We start from the raw sequence: 23,190 nt of genomic DNA, 5'->3' as shown, positions 1-23,190 counted from the left end.
AGAGTTTATATTTTTTCAATAAGTGTGTATTAATTGTAGCTTTGCACATGGGAGGCATTTCAAGTTGTCTGCTGAACACAACAATGGTTTTTGTTAGAGTAATGAGTATTTTATGAACAAGATAAATAGTTGCTGGAAAAATAGAATTTATATTTCTGGAAAGGACTAAGAATAGGCGTAATTACTGGGCCGTAACAGCTGTTCATGACAAAGACTGTAACACCTTCAACCATCTGTTAAAAACAGTTCTTAATGTTTTCCATCCATTTATTTCATTTAGGGAGACAAGAAGAGAAAGCCACCATTGCAGAAGGAGAGCTCTTCCTTTCCATCTTCAGTTTTAGCTGCTGTCAGCAGAGTGCAGGATGAAGTAGTTCCTGCTCTTGTTCCTGAGTACACTGCAGGACCACCAGAACGTAGTCAGACATCCTCTGAAAGTGATGAACTGAAGACGAAGTGTGAACACCTCATAAGAAAAACTGATCAGTACAAAAAACAAATTAAAACTCTTCAGCAGTCTAAGCGACAACTTAAGAAGCAAGTGGCTTCTTCGAGTGCTGTCATTAAGGTACTGAAAGACAAGCATCTTGTGGATGAAAGTTCACTAAATATACTAGAAAGCATACCTGGAATGCAGAGAGACTTGCTGCAGCGACAAACTGTGAAAGCTGGGGCACAGGCTGTACCTAGGTCATACAGCTCAGAACTGCGCTCCTTTGCCTTAACACTGCATTTTAATTCCCACAGGGCGTTTAATTATGTTAGGCGCTGTTTTAATACATGTTTGCTACACCCCAGAACTTTAAAAAGTGGTATCAGTGTGTGGGTGGAGCACCTGGCTTCACATCAGAGGCATTTAAGGTAATTACAGCAGAAGCTTGTCACCGTGAAACAAAGTTTCCAACTCTATGTAGCTTGGTACTTGATGAAATTGCCATCAGGCAACATGTAGAATTTGATGGTACATGCTATTACGGTTATGTTGACATGGGGTCATCTGTAGACACAGATAATTTGCCCATTGCCAAAGAAGCATTTGTGCTCATGCTTGTGGCTATTAATGCTTCTTGGAAGCTCCCAGTTGGGTATTTCCTGATTGCTGGTATAACTGGTGGGCAAAAAGCCGAGATAGTGAAACAGTGCATTGATCTTGCCAATTAAAGTGGTGTAAAAGTTGTTTCACTCACATGTGATGGTTCAGCTAGCAATTTGTCAATGGCTAGATATGTTTAGGCTGCAATCTCAATTGTGAAACTTTGAAAAGTACTTTTTCAGTTGAAGGGAATGATCATGAAATGTCATTTTTCCTAGACCCTCCACAGATGTTGAAACTTGTGTGCAACGCTTTAGGAGATAAAAAATTTCTTTGGGATGAGCAAGGTGGTGTCATTTCTTGGCACTTTTTGGAATTGTTACATAAATTGCAGGTCAAGGAAGGGCTCCACATAGGCAACAAGATCACTGCCAGTCACCTTAATTTTTTTTAAAATAAAATGAAGGTGAAACTGGCTACTCAGCTGCTTAGCAATTCCGTGGCAGATGCCATACAGTACTGTTGTGATATGAAACTTCTAGCTTGTTCTTCTAGCTTCTACACTCCTGGAAATTGAAATAAGAACACCGTGAATTCATTGTCCCAGGAAGGGGAAACTTAATTGACACATTCCTGGGGTCAGATACATCACATGATCACACTGACAGAACCACAGGCACATAGACACAGGCAATAGAGCATGCACAATGTCGGCACTAGTACAGTGTATATCCACCTTTCGCAGCAATGCAGGCTGCTATTCTCCCATGGAGACGATCGTAGAGATGCTGGATGTAGTCCTGTGGAACGGCTTGCCATGCCATTTCCACCTGGCGCCTCAGTTGGACCAGCGTTCGTGCTGGACGTGCAGACCGCGTGAGACGACGCTTCATCCAGTCCCAAACATGCTCAATGGGGGACAGATCCGGAGATCTTGCTGGCCAGGGTAGTTGACTTACACCTTCTAGAGCACGTTGGGTGGCACGGGATACATGCGGACGTGCATTGTCCTGTTGGAACAGCAAGTTCCCTTGCCGGTCTAGGAATGGTAGAACGATGGGTTCGATGACGGTTTGGATGTACCGTGCACTATTCAGTGTCCCCATGACGATCACCAGTGGTGTACGGCCAGTGTAGGAGATCGCTCCCCACACCATGATGCCGGGTGTTGGCCCTGTGTGCCTCAGCCGTATGCAGTCCTGATTGTGGCGCTCACCTGCTCGGCGCCAAACACGCATACGACCATCATTGGCACCAAGGCAGAAGCGACTCTCATCGCTGAAGACGACACGTCTCCATTCGTCCCTCCATTCACGCCTGTCGCGACACCACTGGAGGCGGGCTGCACGATGTTGGGGCGTGAGCTGAAGACGGCCTAACGGTGTGCGGGACCGTAGCCCAGCTTCATGGAGACGGTTGCGAATGGTCCTCGCCGATACCCCAGGAGCAACAGTGTCCCTAATTTGCTGGGAAGTGGCGGTGCGGTCCCCTACGGCACTGCGTAGGATCCTACGGTCTTGGCGTGCATCCGTGCGTCGCTGCGGTCCGGTCCCAGGTCGACGGGCACGTGCACCTTCCGCCGACAACTGGCGACAACATCGATGTACTGTGGAGACCTCACGCCCCACGTGTTGAGCAATTCGGCGGTACGTCCACCCGGCCTCCCGCATGCCCACTATACGCCCTCGCTCAAAGTCCGTCAACTGCACATACGGTTCACGTCCACGCTGTCGCGGCATGCTACCAGTGTTAAAGACTGCGATAGAGCTCCGTATGCCACGGCAAACTGGCTGACACTGACGGCGGCGGTGCACAAATGCTGCGCAGCTAGCGCCATTCGACGGCCAACACCGCGGTTCCTGGTGTGTCCGCTGTGCCGTGCGTGTGATCGTTGCTTGTACAGCCCTCTCGCAGTGTCCGGAGCAAGTATGGTGGGTCTGACACACCGGTGTCAATGTGTTCTTTTTTCCATTTCCAGGAGTGTAGCTTGTTCTCAACAGATAAGTAAGATTCTCAGCCACCTGTGTAATAGCTCTCTGGAACAGGGCATTTTCCCTGATAGACTGAAAAATGCTATTGTTATACCTTTGCATAAAAAGGGGGATAGATCTGATGTCAACAATTACCGTCCAATCTCCCTTCTAACAGCTTTATCCAAAATTTTTGAGAAAGTAATGTATTCAAGAGTAGCTTCACATATCTGTAAAAATGAAGTACTAACAAAATGTCAGTTTGGTTTCCAGAAAGGTTTTTCAACAGAAAATGCCATATATGCTTTCACCAGTCAAATTTTGAATGATCTGAATAACCGAAAACCACCCATTGGGATTTTTTGTGATCTCTCAAAGGCTTTTGATTGTGTAAATCATGAAATTCTGCTAGACAAGCTCAAGTATTGTGGCATGAGTGGGACAGTGCACAAATGGTTTAATTCGTACCTAACTGGAAGAGTGCAGAAAGTTGAAATAAGTAGTTCTCGTAACATGCAAAGATCAGCACATTCCTCAAACTGGGGAACTATCAAGAATGGGGTTCCACAAGGGTCAGTCTTGGGTCCTTTGTTGTTCTTATTATATATTAATGACTTGCCATTCTATATTCATGAAGAGGCAAAGTTAGTTCTCTTTGCTGATGATACAAGTATAGTAATCACACCTGAGAAACAAGAATTATCTGATGAAATTGTCAATACTGTCTTTCAGAAAATTACTAAGTGGTTCCTTGTAAACGGACTCTCACTGAATTTTGATAAGACACAGTACATACAGTTCCGTACAGTGAATGGTATGACGCCATTAATAAATATAGACCTTAATCAGAAGCATATAGCTAAGGTAGAATATTCCAAATTTTTAGGTATGTCCATTGATGAGAGATTAAATTGGAAGAAACACATTGATGATCTGCTGAAACGTTTGAGTTCAGCTACTTATACAATAAGGGTCTTTGCAAATTTTGGTGATAAACATCTTAGTAAATTAGCTTACTACGCCTATTTTCACTCGTTGCTTTCATATGGCATCATATTTTGGGGTAATTCATCACTGAGGAATAAAGTATTTATTGAACAAAAGCGTGTAATCAGAATAATAGCTGGAGTCCACCCAAGATCATCCTGCAGACATTTATTTAAGGATCTAGGGATATTCACAGTAGCTTCTCAGTATATATACTCTCTTATGAAATTTGTTATTAACAACCAAACCCAATTCATAAGTAATAGCAGTGTGCATAACTACAACACTAGGAGAAAGGATGATCTTCACTATTCAAGATTAAATCTAACTTTGGCACAGAAAGGGGTGAATTATACTGGCACTAAAGTCTTTGGTCACTTACCAAATAGTATCAAAAGTCTGACAGATAACCAACAAGTATTTAAGAAGAAATTAAAAGAATTTCTGAATGACAACTCCTTCTACTCCATAGAGGAATTTTTAGATATAAATTAAGAAAAAAAATTATTAAAAAATAAAAAAAAATAAAAATAAAAAACACACAAAAAAATAAAGTTGTTATATTAACTTAAGTATGTTGTTAAATTAACCTAATTATGTCATGTATTGGAAAATTCGACTCGTTCCACATCATTACGAAATATCGTATTCATGATCCATGGAACTAGTATTAATCTAATCTAATCTAGGTTTTGAACAGGCATCTGCAACAGTAAAATTTATATGCATTTTCAACTGTCTCTTTAATGTCTGCAATTCCAGAACACTTTTACAAAGTGGTTTCAAGCAGGCATTAAATACAGCAAATTTTAGTGCTGTAGAGGGATTTCTTTTAAAGGCACAGAGGTACATCAAGGAACTCACTGTTGGTCCAAATCCTCAAGCAATGAGAGTTGTTGACTCAAATAGGAAGACAGGGTTTATTGGATTACTGGTGTGTATACCCAGTGTTTTACACATGTATAAAAAAGTAGTGGGGACACAAACTCCTGCTCCTCTACTGAAGTTTCTACCTCTTTACAAATGTTCTCAGGACCACTTGGAAATGTTTTTTAGTGCCATCCGAAGTCATGGTGGTTGGAATAACAACCCCACTGCTCGCCAGTTTGTTGCAGCATACAAGAGGCTACTAATTCATAGTGAGATCTGTGGATCAGAAAGAGGGAATTGTATAACTTTGGAAGATATTCCCATTCTTACTTTCAGCAGTTCCAATGTTGAAGATCACATAAATATCACTTCGGAACGGTGGCAGTTACTAAGCATGGAAAATAGTGCAGCGACAACTGACAACGACCACGATTACTACTGCTACTGGAACTTATCTCTCTGAAGTGGCAGTCCATATTGTAGTATATATAGCTGGATTTGTGGTGTGTCACTTAGAAAAAACCTTAAAATGTGAACCATGTTTATCCATCTTGACAGGGGATGGTAGCCATGTTGCTTATTTTTTCATTCATAGAAAGAGTAGGGGATGGTTGGTTTTACCATCGAATGATGTTGTTAACATATCTCTCTCTCTCTCTCTCTCTCTCTGTGTGTGTGTGTGTGTGTGTGTGTGTGTGCGTGTGTGTGTGTGTGTAGTTCCTTAATCATTTTCCAAATGGGTGTCTGAGGTGCTTAGTGAATTCATATTCAAGCTATTGTTTAAGGAGTTAGCAGACCACATGAAAAATCAGCATCCCTTGGACAATCATGTGATACTGCTGATTAAAGCAATTGCCACATGATACCTCCTGACACGGCAAAAACATGCAGCCGAGAGAATAAGTGATGCAGTCCATGAAAATAAAATCAGGACAACCTATACAAAACTGGTACTCTTTAAAGGTCAGTAACTGATATTTGTACACAGAGGTCTAGTGTGTGAGGCTTCTTGTATAAAGCACTCATTATATTAAGGCAAACTGGGAATGTAAGCTTATTGTAATTAATAAATGATGCACATTCTTCCTTTTCTGTTATGTCTATGTTGTTATAACCAGCTATAAAATGTTTGTGATGTCTGTATCTTAAAACTAATAGTACTAGCATATTCAGTGTATCTATGAAAATTTGTTCCTGGTGTGTGATGGAGTCAGACAATTATAATTTTATGTGTGTGTGTGTGTGTGCGCGCAATACCATTCAAATATATCTTCCTCAAACATACATTTGGAACTACATTATGTGTAGTGTTTCCAAGTGATTGATACTCCACCATACCAATATGCAGTAGTAGTTCTGCAATAGCTTGTGATCTGTGTGCTTCCAAATGGGACATACATTTCTTTTTGAAATATTTAGCCATTGTTTGGCAGAGTATGCTGTAGTATGTTCTAGCCAGTGTTGTTAATTAAGTTTCCACGAGTGACAACATATTAATGAGAAATAGAATTGCCTCATTTTTGGCATATTGAAATGCATTCCCATCATTGTGTGGTATGTTATGGTTTTTGCTTGTGTGTCATTACAAATTATATTTTTTGTGATCTAGTCTGACAGTGGCTTACCCTTCAAAAATGAGAGATAGTAGTGTTCACAGGTGAGCGTTACTGGTTTTTCACTACTTCATTGGGCACTAAATTTCTAGCAATCTCTCCCCTAATCCATTGAAATGTAACTGATGTGTTGTACAGAAACTACAGCCCACAACATTTATATCTGTAGTAAGACATTTTATAAATGATTGCATATTTTCTTATGTTTGTTTGCTTGACTACTTTCCTGGTTTATGCAAGACCACTGTGATACATCATATGTATGTGGAATGGTAAATAGTATTACATTTGTATCAGTCAGGAGACTGAGACATTTCTTTTATTCTCAACAAACAATGATGTGGACTTCGTTACAATTTCATATAATACTTTTTTTTTTACATATAACTGTGTTATTTTTAAATTCCACAATCTTGTGAAAAAGTCAGTTAAATGAAAACAGTCACATCATAATAATTTTTCTGTATACCTGTAACAAGCAATTCCACAAAGTGGATAACAGATCAAGAAAAGCTTTTTTGCTGGAATAAAATTCTGAATATAGTACCTAATATTTATACTTCATTTCATTCTCAGTTCCCATACTTTTTATGAATGAATAAGGAATATATAGCCTATATTTTTAGGACAATTATTTCAAAAGCAAATCCTAGTTTCAATGTTAGTAAAACTTTCTCACTGGCAAGCAATGAAGCTTCTGTTTATTGATTGAGACATTCCACACTTCTCAAACTATGATGTAAAGTTTTGCTCCATGATCTGTCTCAATCTCTCATCATTTCATTTTGTGCCACTGTAAATACCTGTCTGCTTGACAAGAAAGGCTTGCATTTAAAAGAATGAAAATTATAAAATAGGGAATGACATAAACAAAGCTCAATGTAGAATGGTTTATGCTCTGTTAAGAAATCTCTTCCATACCAAAATAAGAAATTGGAACCTAAGGTAAGTAAGCAATAAGCAGAACTCCTTACTAATATTAAAATGACCCCTATAACAGATGTAAATTGGAATACTGTTATACTGCCTTGGCTAACACACATGTCATGTAAGTGCTGCTGCCGCAGTTGATTTGTTAGTTACTAAAAAAAGTGCCCTAGTCTCATACTAGAGCTGCTGCATCCCACTTAAGAGAAGAAATGTGGGTATTGTGATATTCGCTATTTTTGACTTCATTAAAACAGCAAATACGAGTAGTTAATACTTTCAGCCAGAAGGCAGATAGTAAACAGAGACAGGTGACAACAGGAGACGGGAGTGAAGACGTTAATAGTATTCCATACCCTTTACGATCGCGAACGGTAGGTTCCCGTGTGGAAACTGAACTAACCATGTCTGTAACAGGGGAAAGTGACCCTAAAGTCCAAACTCTTCCTGCTGCAGCTACAAATGACCTCGGTGCGTTAATGGAAATGCTGAAACAACAGTTCGACGCAGTAAATGAGACTATAAAAACACAAAATGAGACTGTTAACGCCCGATTCGATGCTGTAAGCGAATCAGTAAAAACACAAATCGAGGCTGTTAACGTCCGATTAGATGCTGTAAGCGAATCATTAAAAACACAGCTAGGCACAATCAAAACAGATCTGCATAAAGAAATTACGGCTGAATTAAATACCCATTTGGGTGAGGTGCAAACTAAGATCAGTGATCAAATTCAGAAAATGCAGAAACAGGTGAAAAGTGATATAGCTGAAGTATCTGGAACATTAAACACAAAAATTCAGGCAGCTACCAAAGAAATAAACTCAGTTAGAAATGCAGTATCTGACATTGAAGGTGTAGTGGAGGATCTGTCGGGGCAGATAGACTCAATGAATATCGAAGAACAGGTTAAGAGCACTGTAAAAGCACACGCGGAGGCATTGTCGGAACACTACGGTGAATGGATAAAGGGTAAAGATATTTTTATCGAAAAGAAGGTCAGGGAGGAGCTTAGGGAGACTGTCAAGGATGTAACTTATGAAATCTTAGCTGCTCCTGGTAAGTCGGGAGACACAGTGGTTTCTGAATTGGGACAGATTCGGAGGACACTTACACGGGATCTTCCCGAGTGGAAGCAGCAAGTAGTGGACGAAGTCAGAATGCTGAGAAACTGGGTAGAAAATCCACACACGCATACGCAAACTATAGGGAACAACTCTTTAGACGGTGACGAATGTCAGTCAACTCCTAATCGTTCACCACCTGATTACATGCAAAACAACAGTCCTGTTGAGTCCCGAGTAGGGAAACTAAATGATTCGCCCACAATTGTGAGTTTAATGCAAGAGGAAAGTGTGATTAAGCATCGCACTTTTCCTGTTTTTCATCCGCAGAAGCGAGAAATACACCCCATCGGGTTCCTAAAGAATTTTTCCGGCATATTTCCCAGGAGCTGGACAGACAGACAGCGTATTCAGTTCGTCACTGGCTGTATTTCTGGTGATGCAGCATTATGGGGAACGGAAATGGTAGACACGTGTAGGAATTATGAAGAGTTTGAGAAAATGTTCTTGGCAAAATTTTGGAGTAATGGGGTACAGCAAAGATTAAGGAAGGAGGTGTATGGTGCGGAAATTTTCAATGAGAAGCATGGAAGTCTCCGGCGATACTTCGAGAAGTATCTAGCAAAAATTAAATTCTGGGATTCTCCGATTTCTTCCAAGGACGTAATTATGATTCTCAAAAGCAAACTCCCTGTGTCTATTAGAGAGAAACTAGTAAATGTGTCCGAAGAAGACACGAATGTATTCCTTTCTGTGCTAGATTCCTTAGATTTAATTAGCGAGGATGTGCGCTCTAAGGTTGGCAGCGGCAAATTCTTCCCTGGCAGCCAGCAGAATGCATCGCACGCGGACAACAATGCGCCGAAGGAGAGAGTGCGCTACTGTGATCGCGGGTACCAACCTGCCAGCGGTTATGAAAACGCAAACGGCAATAACTTTAAACGGAAGCAGAAAACCAATTACAGTAATCAGCAGAGATACCACCCAATTTACAACCACCAGGTACAACATCAGTACGGAAACCCACCCTTTAATTCTGCGCCTGAGCAGTATGGAAATTCTCCACAAACGATTGGTAATTTTTCAAATGGGCCAGTGTACAATCAAAGTTATAGGTCGAAAAATTGCAAGTGGCATGGGCAAGGCGGAGGCCACCCAGCACAACATCAGAACAACTTTTCACAGGATAGAGGACCGCAGAACAATTTTCAAATGGCACCAAATGCGAACTTTCCTTCGCAAGGAAATGGTTTTGCCGGCAACTAAAAGATCGAGCGACATCAGCCGTCTCAAGTATTCTATTCACAAGTGAATGCACCCAGTGGATTTTACCCCTTTGCACCGGCATTTGTACCACATAACCAGCACCAATATGAAACGGAACAAACACTTAAGGCCATGAATGACAAACAGGTTAAACATCCTGCGGAAAATTAGAGGCAGCGCCTTTCAGCCTCCTAGAGGTCGCTGCCGGTTCCAGTGGGGGTACTAACGAATACTCTGATTCTGAGTATGTTAATGCGATACGGTACGACCATGAGACCGACTTACGAGATGACCTTGCACCTGACCTAAAAGCTCAAGACATTATGACATTTATGATGAACAGGTCCAGGCTTCGATTAAGATTTCTATTGCCAACATTCCTGTCACAGCCATTGTTGATACAGGAGCAAACATCAATGTGATGTAATCATGTCTCTTCAGACAGGTGTCTTCTGTTTCAAAAGTTTTATCATTGCCGATTCAGGGTTTCTCCATATCGGGAGCGATTGGTCCATTGAAACAGAGAGTTAGTTTACAGACGTAGCTTCAACTGCAGATAGAATCTGTTTTGGTTTTTTGCCACTTTCTAATAGTAAAGAACTTGTCAGTTCCATATCTCTTGGGGATGGAGTTTCTTCGACAAACAAAAGCAGTGATAGATATTGAATCTGGAATGTGTACCTTTATCGTAAATCAACAACAAGTTGTTGTTAACTTGTTAAGGAGTAAAGTGAAGGCAGTGTTGACATTGCATCAGGTTTGGAGACGACAGAGGACAGGCAAACCGTGCTTTGATCAGACAAATGACCTGACTAAATGGGATGACATAAATGACAATGAGTATGTAGACTTACTTCCTGACAAAGACGAGATCGATGCTAAAGCCAAGGAATCGACTGAACTAAGGGGGGAGCAGAAATATGAGTTGTTCCATTTATTAGTAAGTTACAAGAAAATCTTTTCAAAGAAACCAGGAGTAATAAAAGGGTTCGAGTATAAAATGGAAGTGCTTCCCCACTCAACGTTCTGCAAAGCAAGCTATTCAGTACCCTACGCCCGTCGAGAAGCTTTAAGTTCCATTACCACCAATGCTCAATTAAGGAAGAAAGGCTATGATAAAAAAGTAAACAAAGTTGTAAATTACCATGTAGGTGAAAAGGTATTACTTAAGACTCATTTCAAGCCATCCTTAATATGTAAAAAAAATCGCAAGTGGCAACACATGTACCAAGGTCCTTACCTTATTTTAAGGAAACCGCACATAGGGAGTTATTTATTAACTGACCCGGCTACGGGGAGAGTAAAAGGCTTATTTCACCACCAAGACTTAAAGAAATTTTATAATGGTAGTGGTTAAATACTGTCGTGGAAATGAATTCTTGCTTACTGGAAATTTCCTTGTGTGAACTGTTAATGATAAGTATTGTGTTGAACAGCGCACTGACTACATGGTAACGGCTACTACATGTAATCTTTAAGTATTAAATGCTATGTATGGAAAAATTGTTTATAGTGATGGACATGAACCGATATTTCTTCAACAAGCTGAAGCAGGAAATTAAGGTTGCAGGAAGAATTTCAATTTAGCTGTAAGTTAGTATAAAAAAAAATGTGCTTGTGAGGTGATTGCCAGGATCTATATAAATATGTAAAGGTGAGAAATGGAGGAGGATGCGTAAATAAGCACTTCTCTCAAGGTACAAGAAGATTTATAGATTTATTTTTAGTAATAAAGTACTTGAAGTTCTGTTGTAAAAGCCCAAATTACCTGCTTAAAAAAAAAGGTACATGTTCAAACAGTCCAGACAGTGGACAGGAGTAGAAGAAATAGCTTAAAGTTCACTTAAAGCGTGCTGTTAAATGGAAAAACAAGTGGTAACCCACAAGTGTTCACGCAAGGAGACAATAAGCTGTAGTAAACTAAGTTAGGTGAAATACAGTTCAAATAGAGGCAAACCATGAAGCATCAATAATGTAGCGTAAGTACTCCACGAGGCCACTAATTGCTACGAAAGTAAACTATTTCCCTGTGATCTGAGCCGAATGTAAAGAGTATATGAGTAATGTTAGCTGACGAATTGATTTCAGTAGACTCAAGGTACTAAATAACCACACAGCAAGCCCCCTGTATCATAAAAGTCCAAGTAAAGATCTTCAGAAGATTTGTAGTGTAATCTAGCGACCATTCAATACCCTAATTGAAGGCCAATCTAAAGAACAAGCAATGCAGTGATATTTAAACTTAATACTGACTATAACCAGAGTAAGACGTAGAAGTAGCAAAGCATAGTGTAATGAAAGAGGTTGAAATTTATATATGTGCCTATGTTTATTATGATAATTTTATTTACATGCAGATTTTATTGGAAAAATGTCTCCTAAGACACTCCTTGTGCCCGTTCCTTTTGATCCTGGTTCATTAACCCAGACCAAGGGTCGACTTGTAAAAGGCACGTGTGCTTTGAAGCAAAGCAGTGCTTATGAGAAATGAGACACGTAGCGTGATGAACTTCGCTAGCTTTGGTAATGTTTGTTATGGACCGGTTGCGTAAACCCAGTGAACTGTCGATAATTCCATTCATGCGAAAAATAGTAGACACGCGTTACCCTATTTTTTTTAACCGAGAACGATTGCTGAGTACATGAAGCGAAGAGGGAGACCTATTGTTATTCAGTCTGCCCTCAAATATAAAAAAAATTTGGCAAGCACAAAGGAAAGCACAAAGGAAAGCACAAAAAAAAAGATTCAGCGTTAAATGCGTACTCGTTAAGTAGTAGATATGCTGCGTGGCAGTAGAAAATGATCTTGGGTGCACTAAAGAATAAATGCAACGAGTGTTGCAAAACCTGTAGTTTTCGTAATGAGGAGATGAGCCCTTAAAAGAAAGTTTGAAAGAATATTTTTAGGTTCACTAGTGAAAGCAAACCTTGAGATATAAAGAGTCCATTCATAAAGCAGTTGTTCACTGGACTTAACAAAAGGAGTGACCATTAATTGTAAATATTAGCTCTTAAGTGATCTTTTGTAAATAGTAGAATATAAGTCTTTCTGTACCAATGGAGGAAACCTGCAAAATTGATTGTTTTGTAAATGAACTCTATCGACGAAGGAACTAAGCACGAATGCTGTGTGAAGATGCACACTAAAGTGCGACGTGCATAGTAAAAATAACTGTTAACTGTATATTAGGGGTAGTGTTATACTGCAAGTGTAAAAAGAAGTCAAGGCTACGACAACAGGTGCAACGCAAAGTTCAGTGTTGTTCTAAGTGCAGCGACAGCTAAAACATTCGTCGTCACTTACCTGTGAGCCTCATGGGAGGCAGTTGACAGAGAAGTATGGAGGCAGCTTCAGTGTCCGGCTCCTCCGATGGAAAACGCGCGCGAGATGTTTGTATCGATGCACTTGTGTGATACGAAGTTCACAAAAAAAAAAAAAAAAAGGAGCAATCGACGACCAGCAGCTCTGTTACAGCCTGAGCGTGAACGGATACTGAGTATTGGAGCTCACGCAACACTGTGCAGCCGCTGTGAGTGGCTGATGTGTGGGTGACGAAACAATTCAAACTTCAAACTGCTAACCGCCATGACTTCCATCATACATACTGGAGGAAAGACATTAGTACACTTGTGTGACTACATTTTCATACGTAAATTAAGCAATTCTCTTGAGTTGAAGTTAAGATGAGTGAGAAGTAGATTGTTAGATTACTCAGGCCTTAAAGCCATCAATACCGGCACTCCTGAACACTGCTCAAAATGAATTATAATCCTGTCTCTTGATGGACAAAGAAAATGAATGTGCACTATAGGAAGACCCTAAACTCCAGACCAGTTCCGATCCTTAACAAATATATCCAATAGGTTGCAAGTTATACTAATAATTTTCCACTTCTTCTGTTTCATATTGTAAATAAAAATCCGGGAAGCCACTTGAATTCCTGGCACCACAGTGGAAAGGACAGATGTACTGCATGATGAACGCCGTAGACAGCTAACACAAAAAGTAAAAGCATCACGAAGTGTAGTGCTACGTTATTAAACTGTAATTGAACCATAATGAGTCAACAGATGCTCGAACATTGTCCACTCTAGTTTAGTGAAAATAAGCACTCACTGTACTCATGTATTAGTTGTTAAGCTCAAGAGAAAGTAATTTCTGAATTCTATCCCCTGAAGTGCGAAACGAACGTTCACTTATTGTTATAAGCAAATATGGACCAAACTTAAATATGCACATCAATGTTAATCTTGGTATTATGGAATGAAGTGACTGATGAACAAAGAATGAAAAACTTTATTTTGAAAAATGGTAAATATCTGATATATGTTTATAAATGTAATTTCAATTTATGTACATAGTACGCCAGTAACATTATGTGAATGTCACACCAAAAATCACGAATATCTCATGAGGACATGAGGATCAAGGTAATCCTTCGGCATTCCCTCTCTCCTCATGGGAGGCAATGTGATATTCGCTATTTTTGACTTCATTAAAACAGCAAATACGAGTAGTTAATACTTTCAGCCAGAAGGCAAATATTTGTTTATAAATAATGATTAATGTATAATGAGGCGTCGCATGACGACGGTGGAATTTTCTAAATAATGTAATTCGTCGTCTTTGGGCGGCAATATAAACAGAAAAATACGGATAGATATGCGATCCTTCACTATTTTGTTCGCTGGAGAACAAATGAAGCCTTGAGCGCTAAAAAGACTTGTACTGTTTTTCTCGAGTAAGACGGACGCAGATTTGTGGTAGTCTGATCTAATTTTTACTAAATGTATATAAACGTGTTATGTCTAAGTTTGAGTAAAGTGTAAAGAACTTTTATAACTTACCGTGACGACGCACGAGCGACTCAAAGAAGACAATGGCTATATAAAAGAGCGCTCAATGGACATGATACGGACATAAAAATCTACCGTCATTGTAGTATTAAGCTTAAGGTACGATATATGTTTTAGTTATAATAAATATTTGTTCTGGGAATACTGAATCATTTAGCAGTGCTCATTTCTATTATCTCCTCAGTATTATTTTCATTTTAATTATGCATTTTGCTAATATTACAGACACCAAGATCAGCAGTCCAATGTGCGTGTTACATTGATAAAAAGAAAACTATTTTATCGTCTTTTTGCATCAGCTTTAATATTGAATTTCCCTTTTGTGTGATGTTACAGTTGTTTTTGCGCCCTTAAGAACTTTCTGGTCCCTTAGGAAATTATTTTGTCATAACAATAACTTCACAACCGGGTATGATCGTATCTACGATCATGAAGTAATTAGAAAGATGATAATGCGATTTCTTAATCATTAGCACGCTAGTTGTGACTGCCTCAAGCCATGCGAAACTGCAAGTAAAAACTAATCACATCTCATAATGCAATATTTTATGACAATGGTCAATCCATGATTCTTACGCCAATTGTGATTGATAAAACAGTAAGCTAAATCTCAATTTCCAACTTTCCATTGAATAACAACATCACTTTTATTTTGTAACACCACAGTATGTATTGAAATGTGTATGAACTGTATGGCAAAGAGTTTTGTTTTCTTCCTCAGGGTCAATGTTATCCAAACTAAAAGTACCTTTTTTGTGTATAACAAACACCTAATTTATATTTCTTGGGATTCTCCGCAGTTCTATTCCACTTGACAACAGAATTAAGTTGTGCACAATGTGACAGGTTGTTGGCTAAACATTAACTCACATTGAGTTATTTTATCAGACTTATTTATTTGCTGCTTCATTGTTTAAATAATTAACAACACAGGTCATTTGGTTACCTCTTCAGATATATGTGGTGGTCAGAACCACAATCAGTCTGTTACACATTAGTAAATAGCTGCTACAATACATCATTCTGAACTCAAACAACTGAAAAGTTTTGGTTTGTACGTCACGAAAATCGGAAAAGACGTCGTCACTTTTCGTAAATCTGGCATTGCTTCGTCCAATCAGATGATTGTATTAGATGATCGTATGAATAAGTAAAGAAAGAACCCTAGTTTGTGATACACGTTTATTACTGAATTAACAAAATTGTATTGTTTACTTTTAAGACTAGCTACTCGTAATATTACATTAAAAACTATTTTTAATGAGAAGAAACGCGGAATTTCGCCATTACGAGATTTTATTTTAAAGAAAAACTTTGAAACAATCAATTTGATGATGTTACATGCGTATATGGTTCAATTAGCGACTTTGATACACACAGCGCTATAGCACACTGGCAATGTTTTGGTCAGAGTGTCATGGCAGCGAGCCACGCACCCATGGCTTCAAAACGTAGTACGGCTCGAATACGTAGCGCCATCTCCCCTTATTCTTACCTCCATGCTCTTGACCGTCGGTTGTCGGCTTGTACCAATTTCAAAGATATTATTTCTACTAGTGGTCACTAACTGAATTGTGTGCTGTCTTCACGGACGATACTCTTTGTCGTATGTCGGCTGGTTCCAATTTCATAGATATTATTTCTATTAGTTGTCATTAACTGAATTGTGTGCTGTCTTCACGGACGATGCTCTTTGATTTGTTGTTGCACGTGTGCTATCAATGTCAACAACGTTTGAGAGAACGGAGTTAATGTAGGGTGGTACCTGTGTTTTACATTTTGTCACAACATGGTTAAAGAACAATACCGCGAGACAAATTTGGCACGAAAAATGTGAGAAATTTCAACTATTCTTGTTTGCTATACGTTATTTCGTTATTTAAAGTTCATGTTTTGAAATATGCAAGAAATGTTTTGTTACTTAAGTTCTGCCTCTCAACTGTAATTATTACTTCCCTGTGTGTGGATGAGATAATGATTGACTCACTGCGTGAGTACCACTAGTAATTTGTGTATATAATGAACTCTGCAGATCTCATGTCTCCTTCGGTGTAGACAGTTGTCATCAGATTCAGCAACAAGCTCATTTGCATGTTGTGGCGAAGAACCTATACAGCCAGGATCCCCAGAGGACACCCGTCCAGTATGGAGTTCTTGATAGACGAATGGTAAGTCGTGTCATTTTACATTCGTTGTGACATTTTTATTGAACAAACAACAGTGAAAGTTGAAACCAAATAAGCCGCACGTTGTAAAACAATTCAGTGATAATACTTCTAAATACTTTCAACAATTCCGAAAGCTATCGGCGGAGAAATTTCAATACGACAGCACTAATATCTAAATTCCTTGCCTTTAAGAGCGTGTAATATATTAGCAGTAATTGTTTAGTGTCTGATGGGCTTTTGTTTGAAAAATGACATCAAAAATATAGATATAACGAGATGAATTCGGTTGTATTCCTTCTCCTCTATACAAAATATCGTCCCCTTTCTCCACCTGCTGTGCGGAGCATGATGAAGTAGTTTAAATAAACTGGAGAACTGGGCATCGCTCCGGGGGAGAGGCCATCGACCAGTTGCACCACAGGTGGTGATGAAATCACTGTTGCTAAGGCAGACAGTGCTTCGCGCAATTCCTGATCGACAGGCAGTACGTGAGCAGTGTCATGAGAGTTGAACATCCTGCGATCCACTGCACAGAAGGTGCTTTGAACTGTTCTTAAACTCTATGCATACAAGATCCATATCATAGAGCAGCTTGCACCACAGGATGCATGACGTGTTGACTTTGCTCTGCACTTTCTCGTGTGGATTGAAGTTGACGAGGGCTGGTCCTGGACCGTCCTATGAACGGACAAAGCTCATTTTTATCTGATGGGTGAGGTAATCACGCAAAATTGCCGAGTGTGGATATCTTCACTTCCAATCACTGTGCATGAAGTTCCTCTGTATGATGAATGTGTCACCGTGTGGCGTAGCTTCTTGGCTACATTCATCATTGGCCCATTCTTTTTTGAGCAGGACCAAAGCCGCGCAGTGTGTCTGGTCAACATTACTGCGATATGCTTCACCAGCATGTCATACCCACCCTACAGGAGAGAGATGCATTGAACTCAACAGTTATCGTGCAAGATGGGCCCCCATCGAGTATCACTTGTGAAGTTCATCTGCTATTCTGAACCACGTTTGGAAATGATCGAAGTATCAACCATCTCCCTCACTCGTTGTGATTTCTGGTTGTGGGGCTACCTGAAGGACAGGGTTTAGGGTGTCATTACACATGTACTCATTTGAAGTGCAGTATATTAAGAGAGATAGCCAGCACACTAACAGAAATGCTTCATTCAGCTGTGCATAACGCAGTCCTGTGCTTTCAGTCTCTTCTGGACACTGATGGGCACCGTAATGAGCCCCGTTTGTAGGAGTAATGGTACCAGTATGTAATGATGTGATGTACCGTACCAGCACATTAAAAGTGTGTCAGTTGAATTGATGCTGCATTATTGCTCTTCCTCATGTCTGTTTCATTAATGCTACCAAATTTGGTCTTCATATGGTAATTAATTTCCATTTTATGACATGTTAAATAGGGAAAGTTCAACTATAACCGCCCAGTACCTTCATATGGCTACTAATTTCTCGTATCTTGTTTTTGCAGTTCAAACACTAGATGTACTGTGTTGGCAGTAGTGTCATTCTTTGCAGTCTGTTGTAAATGACAGATTTCTAGGCTCACTCAGTAGTGTTTTTGTAAAAAGAATGTTGTCTTCTCTGTTGGGGTTTCTGTTTGAGTAGGCCTATATGGAGCATTCCTGTAGTACTCGCTTGTTGAACAGACCTGTCAGTAATAGGACATCTCTGAATTGCTTTGATGTTTTCCTTTAATCGAACCTGATGGAGATCCCAGACACTGAAGGAGTGCATAAGAATGTGTGGCATAAGTGTTCTTTGTTGTTTCCGTTCCTTGATTTTTCCCAGTAAACTGAAGTTGACCATTTGCCATCCCTATTACCAACCTTAGGTGTTCATTCCATTTCATATCACTTTGCAGTGTTACACACAAATATTTTATCAACACAGCTGTGTTTTTTATTTATTTGTAAGGTATACAACTTTGCTTCCACTGATTTTTTCCACAATATTTGAGGCTTTAATGAAACAAATTGGTTTAATGTGTATCATTCAAAGTATTTTCCATTGCTGGCCACTACTTTCTCCCGTCTTTTGGGCAGTGCATGAATCCCGCGTCGAAAAAATTGTTTAGCCTTTGAAGTGATCCACAAATCGATCCAAGTTGTGACTTCGTAATGAGATCAAAAGTGTTGGTCAGCCAGGCCATGCGCCATTGATCTAAACAGGTGATAGTCGGAGCGAGCAATGTCTCGAGAATACGGTGGGTGGGTAGGACTTACCATTTTAACGTTTCGAAGTACATTTTGACCTCTTTTGCAACATGGGGTCAAGCATTGTCATGCTGCAAAATCATTTTATCGTGCGTCTCGTTGTATTGTCTTTTAGTGCTCTGTTCAAATGCATTAATTGTGTTCAATATCGAGCACCTGTAATTGTTTCACTTGGTTTTAATACCTCATAGTATACAACGCCAAGCTGGGCCCACCAAATGCAGAGCATGATATTGGAGCTGTGAATATTTGGTTTGGCTGTCAACGTGGAAGCATGGCTAGGACATCCCCGTGATTTTTTTCATTTAGGGTTATTGTAATGAACCCATTTTTTGTCCCCGGTCACAATGCAATACAGAAATCCCTTCCGTTTTTGCCTCTGAAGCAACTGTTCACAAACACACAAATGCCATTCAACGTCTTTTGGTTTCAGCTTACACAGGACCCAAGTTCCTTCTTTCTGAATCATGCCCATAGCCTTGAGATGTTTGGAATGGCATGCTGTGTCACTCCCACTAATCGTGGCAATTCTTCTTGAGTTTGACACAAGTCTTCACTCGGCAGTGTCTCCAATTCTTCATCTTCAAAAACATTCTGTCTTCCACCACTATGCAGGTCTATGATATTAAAATCACCATTCTTGAAGTGTTGAAACACTCATGACACATTCTCTCATCAATAGTGTCCTCGCCATATGTACTTCAGAGCATTCTACGAGACTCAGCTGCTGATTTCTTCATATTGAAACAAAGCAGTAACACCTCCCGCAAATGACAAGAATTAGGTTCGTAACCTGACATTTTCAATCAACAACAACTTTATGATGCAGACACAAATCGACTAATGTTTGAATGAGGTTATGTTGACCGAGGTCCAAGGTAACTGCCTGATGTCTGCGATCTGTTTCTTTCAGCCACTACTTACCATTGTCGCCATCTATCGGCAAACTGCAGAAGCAAAGTTGTACACCTTGTATTTACATGTCAAAATTACGTAGGACCAAATTGAAGATCAAATCTCCGAGATTATGGAACGAGTCAGTATATGAAATTACAACATAAAAGTAATAACATATAAAAATAAAATGTTTGTGGACCCGAGAAAAAATCAGGCAATAAATTTAAGTAAACACAATCGACAATACAACAAGAATGAGCTTCATTTTTCAAGGAACTGCTTGACAGAATAGGAGGAGTGACCCATAAGGAAACTCTTGAGTTTTGATTTGAAAGTGTGTTACTGCTAAGATTTTTGAATTCTAGTGGTAGCTTATTGAAAATGGATGCAGCAGTACACTGTACACCTTTCTGCACAAGAGTTAAGGAAGTCCGATCCAAATGCAGGTTTGTTTTCTGCCGAGTATTCACTGAGTGAAAGCTGCTTATTCTTGGGAATAAGCTAATATTGTTAACAAGAAACGACAGTACGGAATATATACATTGAGAGGCCAATGTCAAAATACCCAGACTTGTGAACAGGGGTCGACAAGAGGTTCGCGAACTTAAACCACTTACTGCCCGTTTCTGATCCATAAATATCCTTTTAGAATGGAAAGAGTTACCCCAAAATATAATACCATATTACATGTTGTTGTTGTGGTGGTCTTCAGTCCTGAGACTGGTTTGATGCAGCTCTCCATGCTACTCTATCCTGTGCAAGCTTCATCATCTCCCAGTACTTACTGCAACCTACATACTTCTGAATCTGCTTAGTGTATTCATCTCTTGGTCTCCCTCTATGATTTATACCCTCCACGCTGCCCTACAATACTAAATTGGTGATGCCTCGATGTCTCAGAACATGTCCTACCAACCGATCCCTTCTTCTAGTCAAGTTGTGCCACAAACTTCTCTTCTCCCCAATCCTATTCAATACCTCCTCATTAGTTATGTGATCTGCCCATCTAATCTTCAGCATTCTTCTATAGCACCACATTTCGAAAGCTTCTATTCTCTTCTTGTCTAAGCTATTTATCATCCACGTTTCACTTGCATACATGGCTACACTCCATACAAATACTTTCAGAAATGACTTCCTGACACTTAAATCTATACTTGATGTTAACAAATTTTTCTTCTTCAGAAACGCTTTCCTTGCCATTGCCAGTCTACATGTCATATCCTCTCTACTTCGACCATCATCAGTTATTTTGCTCCCCAAATAGCAAAACTCCTTTAATACTTCAAGTGTCTCATTTTCCCTCAGCATCACCCGACTTAATTCGACTACATTCCATTATCCTCATTTTTGCTTTTGTTGATGTTCATCTTATACCCTCTATTCAAGACACTGTCCATTCCCTTCAACTACTCTTCCAAGTCCTTTGCTGTCTCTGACAGAATTACAATGTCATCGGCGAACCTCATAGTTTTTATTTCTTCTCCATGGATTTTAATACATATTCCGAACTTTTCTTTTGTTTCCTTTATTGCTTGCTCAATATACAGATTGAATAACATCGGGGATAGGCTACAACCCTGTCTCACTCCCTTCCCTACCACTGCTTCCCTTTCATACCCCTCGACTCGTATGACTGCCATCTGCTTTATGTACAAATTGTAAATAGCCTTTCGCTCCCTGTATTTTACCCCTGCCACCTTCAGAATTTGAAAGAGAGTATTCCAATCAACATTGTCAAAAGCTTTCTCTAAGTCTAAAAATGCTAGAAATGTAGGTTTGCCTTTCCTTAATCTAGCTTCTAAGATAAGCCGTAGGGTCAGTATTGCCTCACGTGTTCCAATATTTCTACGAAATCCAAACTGATCTTCCCCAAGGTCGGCTTCTACCAGTTTTTCCATTCGTCTGTAAAGAATTCACGGTAGTATTTTGCAGCTGTGACTTATTAAACTGATAGTTCGGTAATTTTCACATCTGTCTACACCAGCTTTCTTTGGGATTGGGATTAATATATTCTTCTTGAAGTCTAAGGGTATTTTGCCTGTCTCATACATCTTGCTCACCAGATGGTAGAGTTTTGTCAGGACTGGCTCTCCAAAGGCTGTCAGTAGTTCTATTGGATGTTGTCTACTCCGGGGGCCTTGTTTTGACTTGGGTATTTCAGTGCTCTGTCAGACTCTTCACACAAAATCATATCTTCCATTTCATCTTCATCTACATCCTCTTCCATTTCCATAATATTGTCCTCAAGTACATCGCCCTAGTATGTTGTTGTTGTTGTGGTCTTCAGTCCCGAGACTGGTTTGATGCAGCTCTCCATGCTACTCTATCCTGTGCAAGCTTCTTCATCTCCCAGTATCTACTGCAACCTACATCCTTCTGAATCTGCTTAGTGTATTCATCTCTTGGTCTCCCTCTACGATTTTTACCCTCCACACTGCCCTCCAATGCTAAATTTGTGATCCCTTGATGCCTCAAAACACGTCCTACCAACCGATCCCTTCTTCTAGTCAAGTTGTGCCACAAACTTCTCTTCTCCCCAATCCTATTCAATACCTCCTCATTAGTTACGTGATCTACCCACCTTATCTTCAGCATTCTTCTGTAGCACCACATTTCGAAAGCTTCTATTCTCTTCTTGTCCAAACTAGTTATCGTCCATGTTTCACTTCCATACATGGCTACACTCCATACAAATACTTTCAGAAATGACTTCCTGACTCTTAAATCTATACTCGATGTTAACAAATTCCTCTTCTTGAGAAACGCTTTCCTTGCCATTGCCAGTCTACATTTTATATCCTCTCTACTTCGACCATCATCGGTTATTTTACTCCCTAAATAGCAAAACTCCTTTACTACTTTAAGTGTCTCATTTCCTAATCTAATACCCTCAGCATCACCCGACTTAATTTGACTACATTCCATTATCCTCGTTTTGCTTTTGTTGATGTTCATCTTATATCCTCCTTTCAAGACACTGTCCATTCCATTCAACTGTTCCTCCAAGTCCTTTGCTGTCTCTGACAGAATTACAATGTCATCGGCGAACCTCAAAGTTTTTACTTCTTCTCCATGCATTTTAATACCTACTCCGAATTTTTCTTTTGTTTCCTTTACTGCTTGCTCAATATACAGATTGAATAACATCGGGGAGAGGCTACAACCCTGTCTTACTCCTTTCCCAACCACTGCTTCCCTTTCATGCCCCTGGACTCTTATAATTGCCATCTGGTTTCTGTACAAACTGTAAATAGCCTTTCGCTCCCTGTATTTTACCCCTGCCACCTTCAGAATTTGA

The 23,190-nt window shown here is 39.7% G+C and overlaps 1 protein-coding gene across 1 annotated transcript in view; it reads left to right on the top strand.

Annotated features, from left to right (window-relative positions):
• Positions 1–16,263: 16,263 nt before the first annotated feature.
• Positions 16,264–23,190, top strand: part of LOC126089129 (DNA-directed RNA polymerase III subunit RPC1) — a 217,641-nt gene continuing 210,714 nt past the window's right edge. The window contains exons 1-2 of the mRNA XM_049906890.1: positions 16,264–16,420; positions 16,620–16,755. Of these exons, the coding sequence (XP_049762847.1) occupies positions 16,377–16,420; positions 16,620–16,755 (180 nt within the window). The 5' untranslated portion in view covers positions 16,264–16,376. The remainder of the gene's footprint in view (positions 16,421–16,619; positions 16,756–23,190) is intronic.

This window comes from Schistocerca cancellata, chromosome 1 (assembly GCF_023864275.1).
Source record: "Schistocerca cancellata isolate TAMUIC-IGC-003103 chromosome 1, iqSchCanc2.1, whole genome shotgun sequence".
Lineage (NCBI taxonomy): Eukaryota > Metazoa > Arthropoda > Insecta > Orthoptera > Acrididae > Schistocerca > Schistocerca cancellata.
The sequence above is the reverse complement of the archived record's forward strand: the minus strand, read 5'-3'. Positions and strand labels throughout refer to the sequence as shown.